The sequence below is a fragment of the Camelus bactrianus genome, chromosome 20, assembly GCF_048773025.1.
Source record: "Camelus bactrianus isolate YW-2024 breed Bactrian camel chromosome 20, ASM4877302v1, whole genome shotgun sequence".
Taxonomy (NCBI): domain Eukaryota; kingdom Metazoa; phylum Chordata; class Mammalia; order Artiodactyla; family Camelidae; genus Camelus; species Camelus bactrianus.
The window spans coordinates 20,261,390-20,278,090 of record NC_133558.1 but is presented as its reverse complement, the minus strand read 5'-3'; the positions used below and the strand labels follow the sequence as shown (position 1 = coordinate 20,278,090).

The window sequence follows — 16,701 nt, the reverse complement described above, 5'->3', positions numbered from 1 at the left end:
AGTGTTCCAGGCCATGGTCCATGAGGCCCGCAGTAAGCAGCCCTGACCTGAAACCCTGTCCCAGGCTTGCTTTCCAGCCCTCCGCTGGAGTCAAGGAGGAACTAGAGTGTGTCGGGGACCACGGGCGGAGGTGGGGCTGTGACGTGTGGGAGGGCGGGGCAGGTAGCAGGTGAGCCGCCAGGTCTCCCAGGCTCCAATCACTCCAGAGACTGAGCCATGGGGGGAAAACAGGACCAGGACGAGAACTACGGTAAGGCTGCGGGCAAGGCTGGGGTGGGGAGCCCATGACAGAGGCGACCCTGTGAGGGAGGGTAGGCCGTTCGGCGTATGGAGGCTGGGACGGACCACAGGGAGAGGAGCTGAGAGGAGTCGTGGTCCCTGAGGGGAGGGCCCAGGAAACAAGCTGATGGAAGAAGGCAGAGTCAGGGTCCTGGGAGGAGGATGGGGTTCAGGGGCTGAGGGCCATTTCTGGGGAGAATTTGGGAAGTAAAGCTGGGGTCTCCATGAGGAGTGGGGGCTGGAGTCCTTGGGAGGAGTGGGTGGTGTTAGGCCTGGGCCCTGGGAAGCAGTCTGAACAGAAGGAGGCAGAGTCGGGGAGAGTGGGGAAGGGGCTCGGGCTGGGAGTGTCACGTGCTGCGGAGCCTGGGACGGGTGAGCTGGGATCCCTGCAAGGAGGAATTTCCGCCTGGACGCTGGATCTCTGAGGGGAAAAGGTGCTGGGGTTCTGCCCGCTGGAGTCTGTGAGGAGTGGCAGGGGAGTGGGTTCTGCTCGGGGTCCCAGTGAAGAGTCGGGGCTGCGGATCTTGATGGAAAGGTGACTGGTGACCTGCACCCAGGGTCTCCGTTAGGAGGGAGGCTATCTGAGAGTACACTGAGGAACAAGGGCAGCGGCCCTCTGGGGTTCCTGTGAAGGGCAAGGCCTGAGGAGAGGGGCAGGAAGCTTGTCTCCAGAATCTCTGTGAGGAACAGAAAGCTGAGAGTCTGTCCTGGGAGTCCCGAGGGCTAGGGGTGGGGGGCAAGGTGGGGGAGTCTGAAGGGAGAGGGGCCAGCCTCTGGGATCCCTGTGAGCAGTAAGGTCTGGGGCCTGCCTGCAGAGGTCCCCTGGGGTTTGAAGGATCTGAGCTCCTGGTCTGGAAAGGAGGGAACCCAAGGGAGGGGCCTCCCAGAGGCGAGGCTTCCTCAGAAGGGAGTGAGGGGAGGGAGGAGGAAGGACTCCCAGGAGACTTCCTGGAGTGGTTTTGGGTCAATCATTGACATCATGTCCAAGAATCATGGAGGGACAGAGTCCAGAGCACCTAGAAGAATGGACCGCACCCCTTCCCACACTCCTGCCCAGCCCTCTGTACTCCCTCCTCGGTGCCCACATGGGACCCTGGCTGCCTGGCCCCACCTCCTCCCTGTGTGTACTCAGGGAGGACCAGGAACAGGACGTGGCCACAATCTCAACAGCCGGGCTCAAGTGTCACACTGACTGGTCTCCCAGGGACTGGCGGTAGCCTGGAGACTAAGGTCCCTTTGGGGTGGGGGGGTCTACAGGGGCCCCCTCCCTCCCCAGGCCCTGCAGGAGTTGATGCCTTTTGCTCCAGCTTCTTTCCCCACAGCCTGGGGCCAGAGGGTAGAGAGATGGGCTGAGGCAGATGTAGGGCAGGGCTGTGACCTCCCTGAGGGGCTCCAGATCTGTGCCCACCTTGGCCTGGGCAGGAGTATGGGGAGGGGAGAGGGACAAGGATGGGGGTGTGAGAGCAACTAAGACGGCTGAACAGAGTCCCACATCCCAGCTGGAGGGAGACTCTGGAGAAAGGAGCCAGGGTTGGGGAAATTGATGAAGGCAGTTTCCTGGCCCCTGGCCGAGGTCCTTGAGGTGTGAGCAGTAAATGACTGGAAAAGGCCGCACTCTCCCCTCCCTCCAAGGCCGCCTAGTTGGAGTTCACTGTGGGTGAGCAGTAAAGCTGCTGACCAAGCCTTGATCTTACCTTTCCTGTTCTGTAATGTCCCCTCCTGCCAGCCCTGCCCCTGTCCATCTCCCACCAAACTCCTAGGGCTGGGTAGGACCTGGTGCCGGGTAGAGCCTGCTGTGGGGAAGGATTTGGAGGGACTGGAAATGGGGGGAGAGACTCCTCTCATTGCCTCACTCTGCACACTCCTCCCCATGCCCTTCAGGAAAACCAGCCAAATATGACCCCTCCTTTCGAGGTCCCATCAAGAACAGGTGAGTTCTGGGCACTGCGCTGGTTGGGGCAGCAGCAGTTGGGGAGAGGGGCAGTGTCTCGGTTTTGCTTCATATTTACTGAAATATTGGTAAGAATCTACTTGTGAGGGAAAAGAAAATCTTTCCCCAGGACAGTGGTGGCCTTGAGGAGACTGTCATGTGTGGAGGGGACAAAAGGGGGCTTCCGGGGTGTTGGTGCTGTTCTATTTCTTGACCTGGGAGCTGGCTACACAGGCCTGTGCCCTTTGGGAAAGAAAATTCATCCAGCTGAGCATTTATGAATGGTACACTTTCTGGTGTTAAACTTCAGAAGACAGTTTACTTACCCCAAAAAAAGGGTTTTCTTAAAAAAAAAAAAAAAGAAAGAAAGAAAGGAACCTACCTATGCTTACTTTCCAGCGTCCCCCAACTCCCCAAACCATGACACCTCCAGACCACGCCCACTCCCAGCATCCCCTCTCCAAAGGTTTCCCCCATTTCTCTCCCAGGAGCTGCACAGATATCATCTGCTGTGTCCTCTTCTTTGTCTTCATTCTGGGTTACATCGCGGTGGGACTTGTGGGTGAGTTTCTGGCTATGCAGACCTGGGGCGGTGGGCTGGGGGACTTCATTGTCCCAGAGAGGGACTATACCCATGGCTGTTCCTTCCTAAATACCTGCCCCCTCCTGTGATTCATCTGTGTGTCTCTGTCTCCAGCCTGGGTGTATGGAGACCCCCAGCAAGTCCTCTACCCCAGGAACTCTACTGGGGCATACTGCGGGGTTGGGCAAAACAAGTGAGTATGAAGGCAAGAAGCGGGGGCTGGAGGGAGGTGAGGTGGGGGATGGGCAGGGGACCACCCACCTCTACTCGGGCTCCAGACCCTTCTCCTGTTGTTTCCATGCCCCACTCAGCCTCCCTGAATCTCACCACTCCAGGCCACATTGAATAGCCTCCACTGCTGGTTAGTGGCTTCTGAGTCCCCCCAAGTTGGGAGACAGTGTAGTATCAATGATGAAGTCATGGGTTTTGGACTGGCATTTGAATCCCCAACTGGGCTAAGTAAGTTCTGGTTTGTGACCTTGGGAAAGGTACTTAACCTCTCTGAACTTTGATTTCCTCGTCTAAAACACAGGGATGATTCCAGAAGCAACGCTGTCGCTCCTAGCATGCAGGAAATGTTCAATAAATAATAAAACCTCTACCACTTAGATGGCATTTACTGTGTTTCGGGCAGGCAATGTACTTTGCACACAGACTCATTTAAACCCTATGAGGTGTAGGTACTAATATTTTACATATGCTGGAACTGTGGTAGTGAGCGGTTTAGTGACTTGCTCAAGGTCATAAAGCTGGGTGATGATTTAGCTCCAGAGTTTAAGCTCTTAACCATTTATTAGCAGTGGTGATGCTGAATTACTCTGGAAATCTTTCTGGTGTCTCCCATACCTCCTCCCTGGCTGGGCTGAGCATCCTGAGGCCAGGAAGTGGGTGGTGTGTGTCTAGGCCACACTGGGCCCATTGCATGCTTGAGATGCAGCCCTGGCAGTCCCTCTCCTTCCCCGAGGCCTGCCCAAGACCTGATGCATACGCTTCCCTCTCTCTTGCAGAGATAAACCATATCTCCTGTACTTCAACATATTCAGCTGCGTCCTAACCACCAACATCATCGCGGTCGCCAAGAATGGTCTGGAATGCCCCACACCCCAGGTCAGAGCCTGGGTCCTGCTTCTGCCCCCAGATCTCCCCCAGGGTCTGGATACCAGCCCCTTCGCATGCTCTCTGCCCCCAGGTGTGTGTGTCCTCCTGTCCAGTGGTCCCATGGACAGTGGACCCGGAGCAGCTCTCGCAGACTGTTGAGAAGGTCTTCTATGCTGCAAATAGGAACTTTTGTCTGCCAGGGGTGTCTGGGGATATGGTGAGTGCTGCCCCCAAAATCATTGCTGTTGCCAAGGGGGGTCCACAATGAGGCGGGGGTGGAAGGGGGAACTGGGTAGATAATCATGGTGGTGGAGAGGGGACTCACTCCTTCATCCTGCTGTGTCTGTGTGTCTGTCTCTCCTCTTCCCACCCCCCAGGAAGTGCTTGAAAGCCTGCAACTAGAGCTCTGCCCCAGTTTCCTCCTCCCTTCCACTCCAGGTGAGAAGTTGAATACCTTCCTCAAACATCAGCCAGTCTTGTATTTTCATTCCTCAAACGAGGAAAGCAGGCTCAGAGAAATCAAGTCACACAGCTTGTCTGTGACAAAATTGGAATGAGTACCAGGCCTTCATTTTTTCTCTGCTGTATGACCCTGTAATCAGATCATCAGTGCTGATCACGCACCTGCTGTGTGCCGGGCACTGGGGACAGGTGAAGGGAAGATGAAAACTGCTCCCCGTCTGAACTGCATTCTAGGTGGTACGATCAGAGAGGTTCATGAAGAGATCGCATGAGATTGCTGTGAGAACCTACACTTGCCTTTGTGCATCAGCATAGGGAACAGACTGGAAGGATGTTCACCCAAATATGTTAAAGAGAGTATGGCCAGGCAGTGGGATCACAGTTGACTTTTTTATTTGCCCTCTATGCTCTTCTGTGCAATAGTAAATGTTATTTTTAATAGAAAAAAATTAACAATAGCATGAGAAAAGATATCCAGCTCTCAATACGCGTGCCATAGGAAGTGTCTCCAATGAGTGCTCCAAAGGTCAGATAGATCTGGATTTCAATTCAGCACTTTCCAGCTGTGTGGTCTTGGGGAAATGACAGCCTCTCTGAACCTTGTCTCCTCATCTTTAGAATGTAAATGCCAAAGCAAGCCTACCTGGTAAAGTTGCCTTGAGGGTGGTGATAAATGGCCCTGTAGGCATGTGATAGGTTCCACAGGAGATAGGGGTGGGGTGAGAAGGCTTCCTGGAGGAGGTGAGGTGGAGATGGAACTGAATAGGGCATCACAGATGGGATTTCTGGAGGAGGGAGCGCAAAGGTACAGAGGGGAGGGGAAAGTGGCTGGGCTAGGACAACAGGGTCTTAAAGCCTGGCTGTGGATGTGGGCACTCTCCAGGGCAGGGCATCTGGAGGTGTCTGAGCTGCAGAGTGATTTAGAGCCCTGGAATGCTGAGGTCCAGGCCAGACCAGGTCATGGTCTCCCGGGCACTCTGGCAGAGGCTGGATTGAAGGTTGGCAGGGTTGAGGGTGGAGGTGCTTTAAGAGGTAGGCCAGAGGGGAGGAGGGCAGGCAGTGGCAGAGAGGGGAGGAAGGAACTTTAAGAGACAGCGAAGGAAACACGGACTGGGTTCCTGGGACAGGAGCTCCCTTTTGGCTGCAGAATCAAGAGCAGCACTCCCAGGGTGCGGGGATATAACTCAGTGGTGGAGTATGTGCTTAGCATGCGCAAGGTCCTGGGTTCAATCCCCATTAAAAAAAGAAAAAAGAGCAGCCCTCTGAAGAGGGCACAAGCCTTCTCAACTCTCAACTCGGCTAGGGTGGGGGCCAGAGGCTTTCAAGGTAAAGCTCTGGGCCCTCCCATCCAGTCACCTGGTTCTCTCCCTCCAGCTCTAGGGCGTTGTTTCCCATGGTCCAATAGCACTGTGCCCGAGCTCACAGGGATCTCCAACACATCCATCTCCCAGGGCATCAGGTGGGCACCCCCCTGCCCCCACCTCCCTGTCCCGCACCCCATCCCACACACAGCCCCATCTGACGTTGTCTCCCCAACAGTGGTCTTCTTGATGGCCTCAATGGCCGTGACATCAGTGTCAAGATCTTTGAAGACTTTGCCCAATCCTGGTATTGGATTCTTGTGTGAGTCACCAGATACCTCTGTTCTCTCCTTCCCTTCCCTGAAACAGAGGCTTTGGACCAGGGAGGAGGAGCTGGAGCTCAGAATGGATCCCAAGCTTGACAGGATTTATAAGGGGTGGTGGGGTGGAGGGGGTCTGATCTGGGTACACTGGGGACCTCTGAAAGGGGAAAGGTTTGGGGGATGTGGGGTGACCCTCACCTGCCTCGCCCTGCCCGCAGTGCCCTAGGTGTGGCTCTGGTCCTGAGCCTGCTGTTTATCCTGCTTCTGCGCCTGGTGGCCGGGCCCCTGGTGTTTGTGCTGATCGTAGGGGTGCTGGGCGTGCTGGCCTATGGTATCTACCACTGCTGGAAAGAATACCGCATGCTGCGGGACCAGGGTGCCTCCATCTCCCAGCTGGGCATCACCACCAACCTCAGCGCCTACGGCAAAGTTCAGGAGACCTGGCTGGCAGCCTGTGAGTGTCCTGCCCACCGATGAACCACCTGCCACTCAAGGGTGGCCCTGGGCCATGCCTGGCCCTGGTCCTGACCCAGGCCCCTCTGCCCCGTCTACCCTAGTGATCGTGCTGGCCGTGCTGGAAGGCATTCTGCTGCTGATGCTCATCTTCCTCCGGCAGCGGATTCGTATCGCCATCTCCCTCCTGGAGGAGGCTAGCAAGTCAGGGCCTGTCTGGAAAGAAGAGGCAGAGGGCAGGGGTGTGGGCCCAGGATGGGAATGCTGACTTTGTGGAGGGGAGCGCTGGAGGAGAAGGGCAGCACAGCATGGTGGTTAACACTGCTGTGACTTAGCTTTTCTGTGCCCCAGTTTACCCATCTGTAAAATGGGTGTAACAGCATTTCCTACCCCTAGGGCTGCTGTCATAAGGATTAAATTAGTGTCTCGTCGAGTGTCTAGAACATGAAACAGGCCCTTACTCTCCCTGAAGCTGCCTTGGCAGTTTCTTGTGACTCTAGTTTCCTCTATAGTTCCCTTGAGCCTGATTTATTCAATTCAGTTTGTTCAGAGAACACCTACTGTGTGCTCAGCCTGGGGGGATGGATCAGGCCCTGGAGAGGACAGAGGTGTGGCCGTACCAGGGTCAGCCCAGTGAGAGGATGGGTGGGGATTGGGGGGCTAGCTCCTTTGGTGGACCGCTCTCATCTCCCTGCAGGGCTGTAGGACAGATGATGTCTACCATGTTCTACCCGCTGGTCACCTTTGTCCTCCTGCTCATCTGCATTGCCTACTGGGCCATGACTGCTCTGTATCCTTTGCCCACATGGCCGGGCCCTCCTGGAGTCCTTGGGAGTAGGGGACAGGGCAGTACCTTTTTGTGCAGTGCCTCAGTACCATTGGAGGGAGGCATCCCTTCCTGCAGGCAGCCCTGCGTAGAAAGAAAATTTCAGCCACTGTGCAGCAAACAGCCTGCACAGGAAGGGGTTGCTGAGGAGGGGACCTATGGAGACCCCCATATGACCATGCTTTCCTTGACTCTTCTCTGGATACCTGGCCACATCGGGACAACCTCAGTATGTGTTCTGGGCACCCAACGCCACCTTGCCGGGCTGTGAGAAAGCGCTGATGAATACATCATGTGATCCCTTGGTGAGGACTTGGGGTGGACACAGAGGTGCACCAGTAGGGCTAAGGGGACCTCAGAGGCCAACTGCTCCAAATCCCTCATTGTGCCAGGGAGACTGAGGACCAGAGAGGGCAAGGGGCTTAGTAACTGTCACACAGCAGGCCCCTAGCAGAACCAGAGAGGGAAGCAGTCCCCAGAATCCAGATCTCCCGCTGAGCTACCCATTGTACTGGAAGAGCAAGCAGGCTGTGCCTGAAAGCAGGGCCAGGCCCCCAGGCAGGTGGGTACCAGAAGTTCTCCATCCCTCCCCAGGACATTCCTCTGCCAAGAGGACAATTAACCACTTCACCCTCTCAGTCTCAGTCCACCCACCTGTAAAATGAAGATAAATCTTAATATCTGTGCCTCAGCGAGGCTGAGACGATTAAAGAACATTGTGCACATGAAAGTGCTTAGTACAATGCCTGGCATCTGATGAGAGCCGATAACTCTAGATGGGTTTTATTCCGGGCTTTTTTGGTCAGTCTTCCTCCCTCAGAACACTGTGTCCTAGGCAATAGGCAGGTGGGGCTCCCTGGGAGGCCTGGGAAAGTAGCTGCTTCCCCAAACTCTCCCAGAGATTGGGGCCAGACTTCTGGGTATTTAGCGGTCAAAGCTTTCATACTGCCACTGCATCAGAGCTGGGATCAAGGGCTGTGCCCACAGGCATTAGCCCCACTGAAGAAGGAGGGGGAAATCCTTTACATTTAAGGAGGACTCTCTATGTGCTGGGAGCTGGGTATACAAAGCCCCAAATGTGTTCGCTTTTGACTTACTTAGACTCCATGTAGCAGTGGGGACTGACTGAAACCCACAATTACCTACACAGTAGAAACTGGTTTACTTTCTTATAAAATTTCAAACGAACATTGGGTTTCAGCAATTATCAAGATTTTTGTCACATCATTTGCAAATCCTTTCTCCCGTTCAGTAGCTCGTCTTTTTGATGGTGATGTTTTCCCTGGCTGGGTACAAGCTTTAAGTTTAATTAGGTCCCATTTGTTTATTTTGGCTTTTATTTCCTTTGCTTTAGGAGCCAGGTTGTGGTTTTTACTTTTTATGAGGGAAATTTTCAGATGCACACAAACGTAGAGAATCCCTGTACCCAGATTTCATAAGCTTCAGCTCTCTGTTCTTGCTTCATGTAACTCCCTACCCATCCACCCCCTGCCCAACCTGCAGTTTTTTTTTCTGGAGTTTCTAATGGCAAATTCTGGACATTGTGCCATTTCTCCTATCAATATATCAAGATGGATCTCAACATATTTAAAAAGCATAACCACTACACCATTATCACACCCAACAAAATGAACAATTCCTTAGTATCACCTGATACCCAGTCTGTTCCATTTTGCTGGAGTGTTTTGGTTGAAGTTGCAGAGGCTGCTCTGGGAGGGGATTGCTGCCTGAGTGGGAGGGAGAGCTCCTGATCACACTGCCTTCATACCGTTAAGGCTCAGCCCACAAGCCCTGGGAGCTCTGGTGCCCATCCGCAGGCTGGAGACTGAAGGAAACTAATTATACTCACACAGTAGGCAAGCTGAACCCTGTTTGAACCTGGAGATGGATCTCCTGGAAGGAATGAGCTTCTCCAGCTCTGGAGAGGCTGTTACTTCCCTCTGCTCTGGGAGAGGCAGGAGCTGGCTGGGAACGAGCCTCCTCTGCCCATCTCCCCAGGCCCAGACCCCGAACACCTCGTGCCCAGGGCTGATGTGCGTCTTCCAGGGCTACTTGTCCAAAGGCCTGGTACAACGTTCTCTCTTCAACTTGCAAATCTATGGGGTACTGGGGCTCTTCTGGACCATCAACTGGGTATTGGCCTTGGGCCAGTGTGTCCTGGCTGGGGCCTTTGCCTCCTTCTACTGGGCCTTCCACAAGCCTCGGGACATCCCTACCTTTCCCCTGAGCGCTGCCTTCATCCGCACACTCCGGTAAGCCTGGGGCAGGGGCTGGCTATTTTGGCCCTGGGAGTCCCAGGGGTCCTGAGGCTGCCTCTAACTCCCTAAGTCCTGTGCAGTTACCACACCGGGTCACTAGCCTTCGGAGCCCTCATCCTGACCCTGGTGCAGATAGCCCGAGTCATCCTGGAGTACATTGACCACAAACTGAGAGGTGAGCTGAGACTGGGGGCTGGGCAGGGCTAGGCTAGGCAGCTGGATCCTTGGGGAGGGGCTGTCAGGGGCCAGTGACCAAACATGAGCCCTCCTTACCCCCAGGAGCCCAGAACCCCATGGCCCGCTGTATCTTGTGCTGCTTCAAGTGCTGCCTCTGGTGTTTGGAAAAGTTTATCAAGTTCCTGAACCGCAATGCATACATCATGGTGAGCCCCACTCCCTAACCAACCCCTTGCTCTGGGGGCCCTTGACCCAGGCTTCCCACCCTGGCCCAGGTAACTCACCACAGGTTAACTCTGAACTTCCCACCTCACCCAGATTGCCGTCTATGGGAAGAATTTCTGTGTCTCAGCCAAAAACGCCTTCATGCTGCTCATGCGGAACATTATCAGGTCAGGCTATCACTGCCCACCCCCCACCACCACCTCCGTGATCTCCCACTCAAGGCCAGCTTCATGGGCATGCTATGCTCAGAAGGTGCCTTGAGCTGGGTTTAATCTCTGCTGCCTTCATCTTGAAATGTGAACAATTTTCATTTTGCATCTGTCATGGCAAATTATATAGCCAGTTCTGTTCCCAGCCCTGCAAAGCCTCTCACCCCCAACCTACCCAAACTCCATGTACAGGGTGGTCGTCTTGGACAAAGTCACAGACCTGCTGCTGTTCTTTGGGAAGCTGCTCGTGGTTGGAGGTGTAGGTAATGACCAGGGCAGGGAGTTATGTGGACAGAGGACAGGGATGCTGGGCAGCTTAACAGATGACCTCAGAGGAGTGACACTGACCTCTCTCCCACAGGGGTCCTGTCCTTCTTTTTTTTCACCGGTCGCATCCAGGGACTGGGTAAAGACTTTGAGAATCCCCACCTCAACTATTACTGGCTGCCTATCATGGTGAGTGACACCCCTCAGCCACTCTGCCTCACCCTCCAACTCTCCAGAGGAACCCTAACCAGCTTTGTGTCTTCCAGACCTCCATCATGGGGGCCTATGTCATCGCCAGTGGCTTCTTCAGCGTTTTTGGCATGTGTGTGGATACTCTCTTCCTCTGTTTCTGTGAGTGATATCCCTCCTCCACCTCTCCCCAACTTAAAGGTACCAGATTGTTTAGGCTTTTTTTGGAGATTTGGTGCTTCTAGAAACAGCTACTTTGTGAGTTACCGGAGCCAGAGCCAGAGGGAGCCTCTTCTAACATCCTCAGGCCAGGTGTTTGGGAAGAAAGGAGGGAGGGAGCTCCCAGGTGCCTGGGTTCTCCCAAGAAGGAGCATTGCAGGGAAGAGGCCCCCCCACCCCGTATCTTCCCCTCCCCTTGAAAATCTAGGGAAGCCACAGGAGTCTTCCCAGCAGGTGGCTGTAGTGAGTGCGGATTTTCCTACCCTACTGTATGCATTCATTCAGGGTTTCGTATGTAGCAGGCTCTGTGCTAAGCAATCGACATGTATTTTTACCGTTAATCACTGTATGAAATATAGTACTATTGACCCCACATTTCAGATGAGGAAACTGATATTACATAACCCACCCAGTAGGTTACAAAAAATGCTAGAAAAAAACAGCCGGTGGTGGCACAGCCTGGAAACCATGCAGCTGTCTCTTAGTCCCTGATTTTCCCGGGGAGTGGGTTTGGCCCCTCAAATGTCCGCTCTAACGGGTCTATGTCACGGCTCAGTGGAAGACCTGGAGCGGAACGATGGCTCCGTGGACCGCCCCTACTACATGTCCAAGAGCCTTCTGAAGATTCTGGGCAAGAAGAACGCGGCGCCCCAGGGAGACAAGAAGAGGAAGAAATGAAAGAAGCAGCCCTGATCCGGGACTGCACCCGTCCTGTACAGCTTCCCAGCCCTACCTCACCTTCCAGATCTCGATTATGTAGTAAAAAGATTTTATTAAAAGATTGATATTTTCCTTTCTCAAAAACTTTCTTTTATTTCCTCCAGGACTACATGCTGCCTTTTCCCCTAGCCCTGGCTCTTTAAAATAGGCCCCGCCCCTGTGACGCGCCCCAGGTGTCGCAACCAATCAAAGGGCGCCTCCGGAGTAATGCCGCCCCCTTCACCCCAGCCAATAGGCTTCCCGTCTGGATCATGTGCTCTGGGGCTTCAAAGAGGGCCAATTGAAAGAGGTAGCGCTGAGGAGTTGAAGGTCACGTGGGGAGGACTGCGAATGCCAATTAAAGACGCGGAAGCTCGGCTGGGCCGAGGGCAGGTTTGGGATGACATCTGAGCATTTAAAGGGCTGAAGTCAGTTGACCGACTCCAGCCCGCGTCTAGTCCTGGGGGCCAGGGTCGCGGCCGCAGCGGGGTGGAGATGACTGCGGGGCGACCCAGCGCAGTGCCCCTGGGCAGGCCCGGGAGGCCGCGGATGCTGGGATTCTGGGGAGTCTGTAGGATTCAGTTATTTGCCTCTGTCTTCCTGTTGCTTTTATCTCCGGCAGCATTCGGGGCTAGGACAAAGAACGACTTCAGTCTGGTAAGTCACCCTTTGCATAGCCCCATCCCCGACCTGCGTGGTTGTTTCCTCGGGACGCGGACTGCTGATCCCCCTCTTAACTGGGGGACTCTCCAACCCCTTCCCCTCCTTTCCCAGTCCCTCTCCCTCTCTGGGCTCTTGTCCTCCTTCCTTCTAAGTCTCCTCATTCGAGCTCCTTCCCCTTTTGAGAATTTGTCTCAAATGATTCCTTCTCCCCTCGTAGTCCTTCCCCCGCTGCTCCGAGCCTTCGGTTTCACTCCAAACTTTCCTCAGGGTTCCCCTTCCTTGTTCTGGGATCCGTGCTCCCACTGCGGATCCCCATCACCCTGCCAATACCAGGGGAACTTGACTCCGAGCCGCTATTCATTCGCCCTAAAACCCCAAGTCACCTTTGTTCTGTTGACCCTTCCTCCTCCCTTCGTAGGTTCATCCGCTGGTGACCATGGAGCAGCTACTGTGGGTGAGCGGGAAGCAGATCGGCTCTGTGGACACCTTCCGCATCCCGCTCATCACCACCACTCCTCGGGGCACTCTTCTTGCTTTCGCTGAGGCCAGAAAAATGTCAGCATCAGATAAAGGAGCCAAGTTCATTGCTCTGCGGAGGTCTATGGACCAGGGTATAAAGATGCCTGGGTTGCAAGAGGTTGGATGGGTTGGGAGCCTGATCTGCTTTAGGGCCCTGAAGCTGCTGGTTCCCTGAGGGGTAGATAGAACCTAAGAAGGGAAGGTGTCCAGGGCAGTTATCTGGCACTGTTCTAGGTTCTGTGAATACAGTTATGAACAAAATAGAGCAAAAGTCCTTGCCTTCACAGAGCTTATATTCTACTGGGGGGAAGATGCAATAAGCATAATAAATAAGTAAATGTATTATGCTAGAAGGTGATAAGTGCAGTGGAGAAAAATAAAACACAGGGCAAGAGGTATGGAGAGAGCCAGAGTTTGACTGCAATTTTAAGTAGATGAAATTGGAGCAAAGACTCAAAGGAGGTCAGTGAGCCTGGAGGAAGAGTGCACCAGGCAGCACAAGCTTGGGCACAGGCCTCAAGGAGGGGAAGTATTTCAGGAATGGGAAGGATTTTGTGTGATTGGATGGAGTGAGCAAGGATAGAATAGATAAGATCAGAGAGGTAAGGAGGGGCAGGTCTTGTAGGCCTAGGGGCCATCAGAAGGCCTTGGTCCCTAGCAAGGGGTCAAAATTGCAGGGAGCAGTGGAAAGGGCACCTCCAGAGCGCTCAGCCTGGGCTTCCTCCCTTTTTTCTTTAGGCAGCACATGGTCTCCAACAGCTTTCATTGTGGACGATGGGGTGACCCCAGATGGGCTAAATTTGGGGGCCGTGGTGAGCGACGCAACGACAGGAGTGGTCTTCCTTTTCTACTCCCTCTGTGCTCACAAGGCTGGCTGCCAGGTGGCCTCCACCATGTTGGTGTGGAGCAAGGATGACGGTGTTTCCTGGAGCTCACCCCGGAACCTCTCCTTGGATATAGGCACCGAGATGTTTGCCCCCGGCCCGGGGTCTGGCATTCAGGTCTCTGTCCTGAGATGGGTGGCGGGAGCTGTCTTGTAGAGAATCTGCCCCCAGGTGAACTCCTTCCCAGGGAGAAGACAGGCTTTTTGTCTTAGATGGGATTCCTTGGTAGAAAGGGACATCCTGGAAGCAACACCCTACCAAAGGAACGTGGGACTTTGCCATTGGCTTCCCTTTTTGGGGGCTGTCAACAGGGCTGCTTAAGCCATGTACAGATTAGAAAATAAATTAGAAAATCCCATACAGATTAGAAAGCCTTCCTTTGGTCAGACACAAGCCTGTGCCGTGGTCCACAGCTTGGTCCGTGAGCACAGGTTGGGTTTAAGCTCCCATCTACTCTGTGGCTGGGCCCCTTGTCCTGTGAACAACCTGTCCAAAGTACACCCTGGTTGTCCTGAAGGAGCTTATTCTGCAAAAGAGTTTCTTAAATTAGACAGTGGGTGTTTGTGCGATACTTGTCAGCGAGCAGGGACAGAACAGATGAGGACCAGATGTGTGTGTCCTCACACTTGGGAGGTGCTGGGTTCCCCTTCCCTGCCTCTGAGCCCCCTCAGTGTCTCCATCTGTGGCTTTTCCCACAGAAACAGCAGGAGCCACGAAAGGGCCGGCTCATCGTGTGTGGCCATGGGACACTGGAGCGGGACGGGGTCTTCTGCCTCCTCAGCGATGACCATGGTGCTTCCTGGCGCTATGGGAGTGGGATCAGCGGCATCCCCTACGGCCAGCCCAAGCGGGAAAACGATTTCAACCCCGACGAGTGCCAGGTCAGGAGTCCATGGGCGGTTCCCCATCCACTCAACCTGCTGTGTCCTTCAGAGCAGCGGTTCACTCGTGGACCCAGGGTCTGGCTTCCCAGCTCTGTGCCAACAGCCTCACTCCTTCTGGGACAGGGCCCTTTGCTGCCCTCTCCCTGGGTCTTCCTGAAGCCCCATTCTGTCCCCTCAGCCCTATGAGCTCCCAGACGGCTCAGTCGTCATCAATGCCCGGAACCAGAACAACTACCACTGCCGCTGCCGCATCATCCTCCGCAGCTACGACGCCTGCGAGACGCTGAGGCCGCGGGATGTGACCTTTGACCCCGAGCTCGTGGACCCTGTGGTCGCTGCAGGAGCCGTAGCCACCAACTCGGGCATTGTCTTCTTCTCCAACCCTGCCCATCCAGAGTTCCGTGAGTGCCGGCCGGGTGGGGTCGGCGGGGGAGCCCCTGCCATCTAGACTCTCCTTCCCCTGACTCTGCTGCTGTCCCCAGGGGTGAACCTGACCCTGCGCTGGAGCTTCAGTAACGGTACCTCTTGGCGGAAGGAGACGGTCCAGCTGTGGCCAGGGCCCAGTGGCTACTCCTCATTGGCAACCCTGGAGGGCAGCGTGGGTGGGGAGGAGCAGGCCCCTCAGCTCTATGTTCTGTATGAGAAAGGCCGGAACCAGTACACAGAGAGCATCTCCCTGGCCAAAGTCAGCATCTATGGGACCCTGTGAGCTGCACACCTGCCACGGGGGTAGGAGGCCCTGGACTGAGCCTCAGGACCATGGGTCTGTACAGGGTCTGCTGGACGACCCTAGAAGACCATTCCACCTTCCCTTAGATTCTAGTCTTTTGGGAAATCAGCTTCTCTTTGACAGGGAAATCTCTAGGACTAAAAACCTGGCTCCTCCCCACAGGAAGAGTGCCCACACCTGGGAGCACTTCCCTTCCACATTGCTGGGTCTGCCCCACGCCCTCTCTGCCCTCCCAGGACAATGATTGGTCCTTTTCTTGGGCAGGGATTGGTGGGCTTGTAGCATTAAATAACTGTCAACTCAGGGAATCTGGAAAGGTTTACCTCTTTGGGGTGAGATCTTCACTTTGAAGAGGGTTGGTGAAAGTCCCGGAAGGGCAGGAAGTTTGGTTGCAGGGTAAGGAACGAGGTGCACCACTCACTTTGACTATTTATGAATCAAACTGTTTATACTTAATGAATGTTTTAAATGAAGGAGAATGAATATTTGCAGTCTCTGTGGTTCTGTCAATGCACGTCTTCACGTCTGTTTTCCTTGTGTACACGTGCGAGACTGGGAGTGAGTTTGGGGAGGAAGCTGGTGTGCTTACTGCCTGTGAAAAATCTGACTTTGACAAATCAAATCCTCCTTTCCCTTTCACATTCTTTCATATCACAGAAAAATGGATTGCTCTTCAGAGGTGTAATGAGGAGTAGGAGGGGGAGCCCCATAAGGTATTTAAAAACTGGCTGTTCTGTATGTCTAAGGCAGGATGGGGTACTGTCCTCCATGAAGCAGGGAGCAGGTGTGTAAAGTGCAGATGGAAGCCTCTCCCAGGCCGGCCTGGCGGAGAAATAAGCACTGTGGCAATTATGGGAGAAAACAGCGTCTTCATCCTAAACACAGATGCTGTGAAAAGAGCCTAGACGGCCTGCAGCTGAGTGGGAACCACAGCTTTTTTCCATACGGAAAGGAAATGCAGTGCCTGGACAAGATGGTAGGAATGGTCCAGACATTCTTTATGTCTTTATCATAAAGGGATAAAGGCCACATTCATTTGCAGAGATTTGTGTTACTTTCAACTGCTTCTCTAAGAAATGTTAGGATAATATCCTATCTGATGGAAGAGATGGAATAATCCCCTTGCCTGTGAAGACATGGTGAGATTTTGTTGTGTTCTATCCAGAATTTGTGGTCAACTGGGTAATACTGGAATTTTTTTCATTTATAGACATTTTCAAAAACACAAAAGTAAAGAAAATAGCTTCATGAACCCCATGTACCACAGCATCCAGTTTCAGCAATTATCAAGATGTTACCACGTTGTGGGGAGGGTATAGCTCAGTGTTAGAGTGTGTGCTTAGCATGCACAAGGTCCTAAATTCAATTCCCAGCACCTCCATTAAAAGTAAATAAATAAACCTAATTACCTCCCCCTCCAAAAAACAAACTTAAAAAAAAAAGTTACCATGTTGCTTCTTACCCTTTTTTCTGCTTCCTTTGCTGAAGTATTTTAAACCAAATCCCAGACCTCATGACATTCA

General features: G+C 53.8%; 2 protein-coding genes across 2 annotated transcripts; both read left to right on the top strand.

The window, feature by feature from the left end:
- The first annotated feature begins 143 nt into the window (after positions 1 to 143).
- Positions 144 to 11,603, top strand: SLC44A4 (solute carrier family 44 member 4). The gene is made up of 21 exons (XM_010961478.3): positions 144 to 250; positions 2,161 to 2,209; positions 2,698 to 2,771; positions 2,907 to 2,985; positions 3,800 to 3,899; positions 3,982 to 4,107; positions 4,268 to 4,328; positions 5,727 to 5,811; positions 5,892 to 5,975; positions 6,195 to 6,430; positions 6,534 to 6,633; positions 7,127 to 7,219; positions 7,458 to 7,560; positions 9,254 to 9,507; positions 9,594 to 9,688; positions 9,793 to 9,896; positions 10,009 to 10,082; positions 10,317 to 10,387; positions 10,486 to 10,580; positions 10,658 to 10,742; positions 11,356 to 11,603. Exons 1-21 carry the CDS (start codon positions 217 to 219, stop codon positions 11,475 to 11,477), a joined length of 2,124 nt encoding a protein of 707 aa, XP_010959780.2. The 5' UTR covers positions 144 to 216; the 3' UTR covers positions 11,478 to 11,603.
- Positions 11,604 to 11,796: 193 nt separating this feature from the next.
- Positions 11,797 to 15,669, top strand: NEU1 (neuraminidase 1). The gene is made up of 6 exons (XM_010961481.3): positions 11,797 to 12,155; positions 12,580 to 12,772; positions 13,419 to 13,681; positions 14,263 to 14,445; positions 14,627 to 14,849; positions 14,931 to 15,669. Exons 1-6 carry the CDS (start codon positions 11,994 to 11,996, stop codon positions 15,155 to 15,157), a joined length of 1,251 nt encoding a protein of 416 aa, XP_010959783.1. The 5' UTR covers positions 11,797 to 11,993; the 3' UTR covers positions 15,158 to 15,669.
- Positions 15,670 to 16,701: the final 1,032 nt, after the last annotated feature.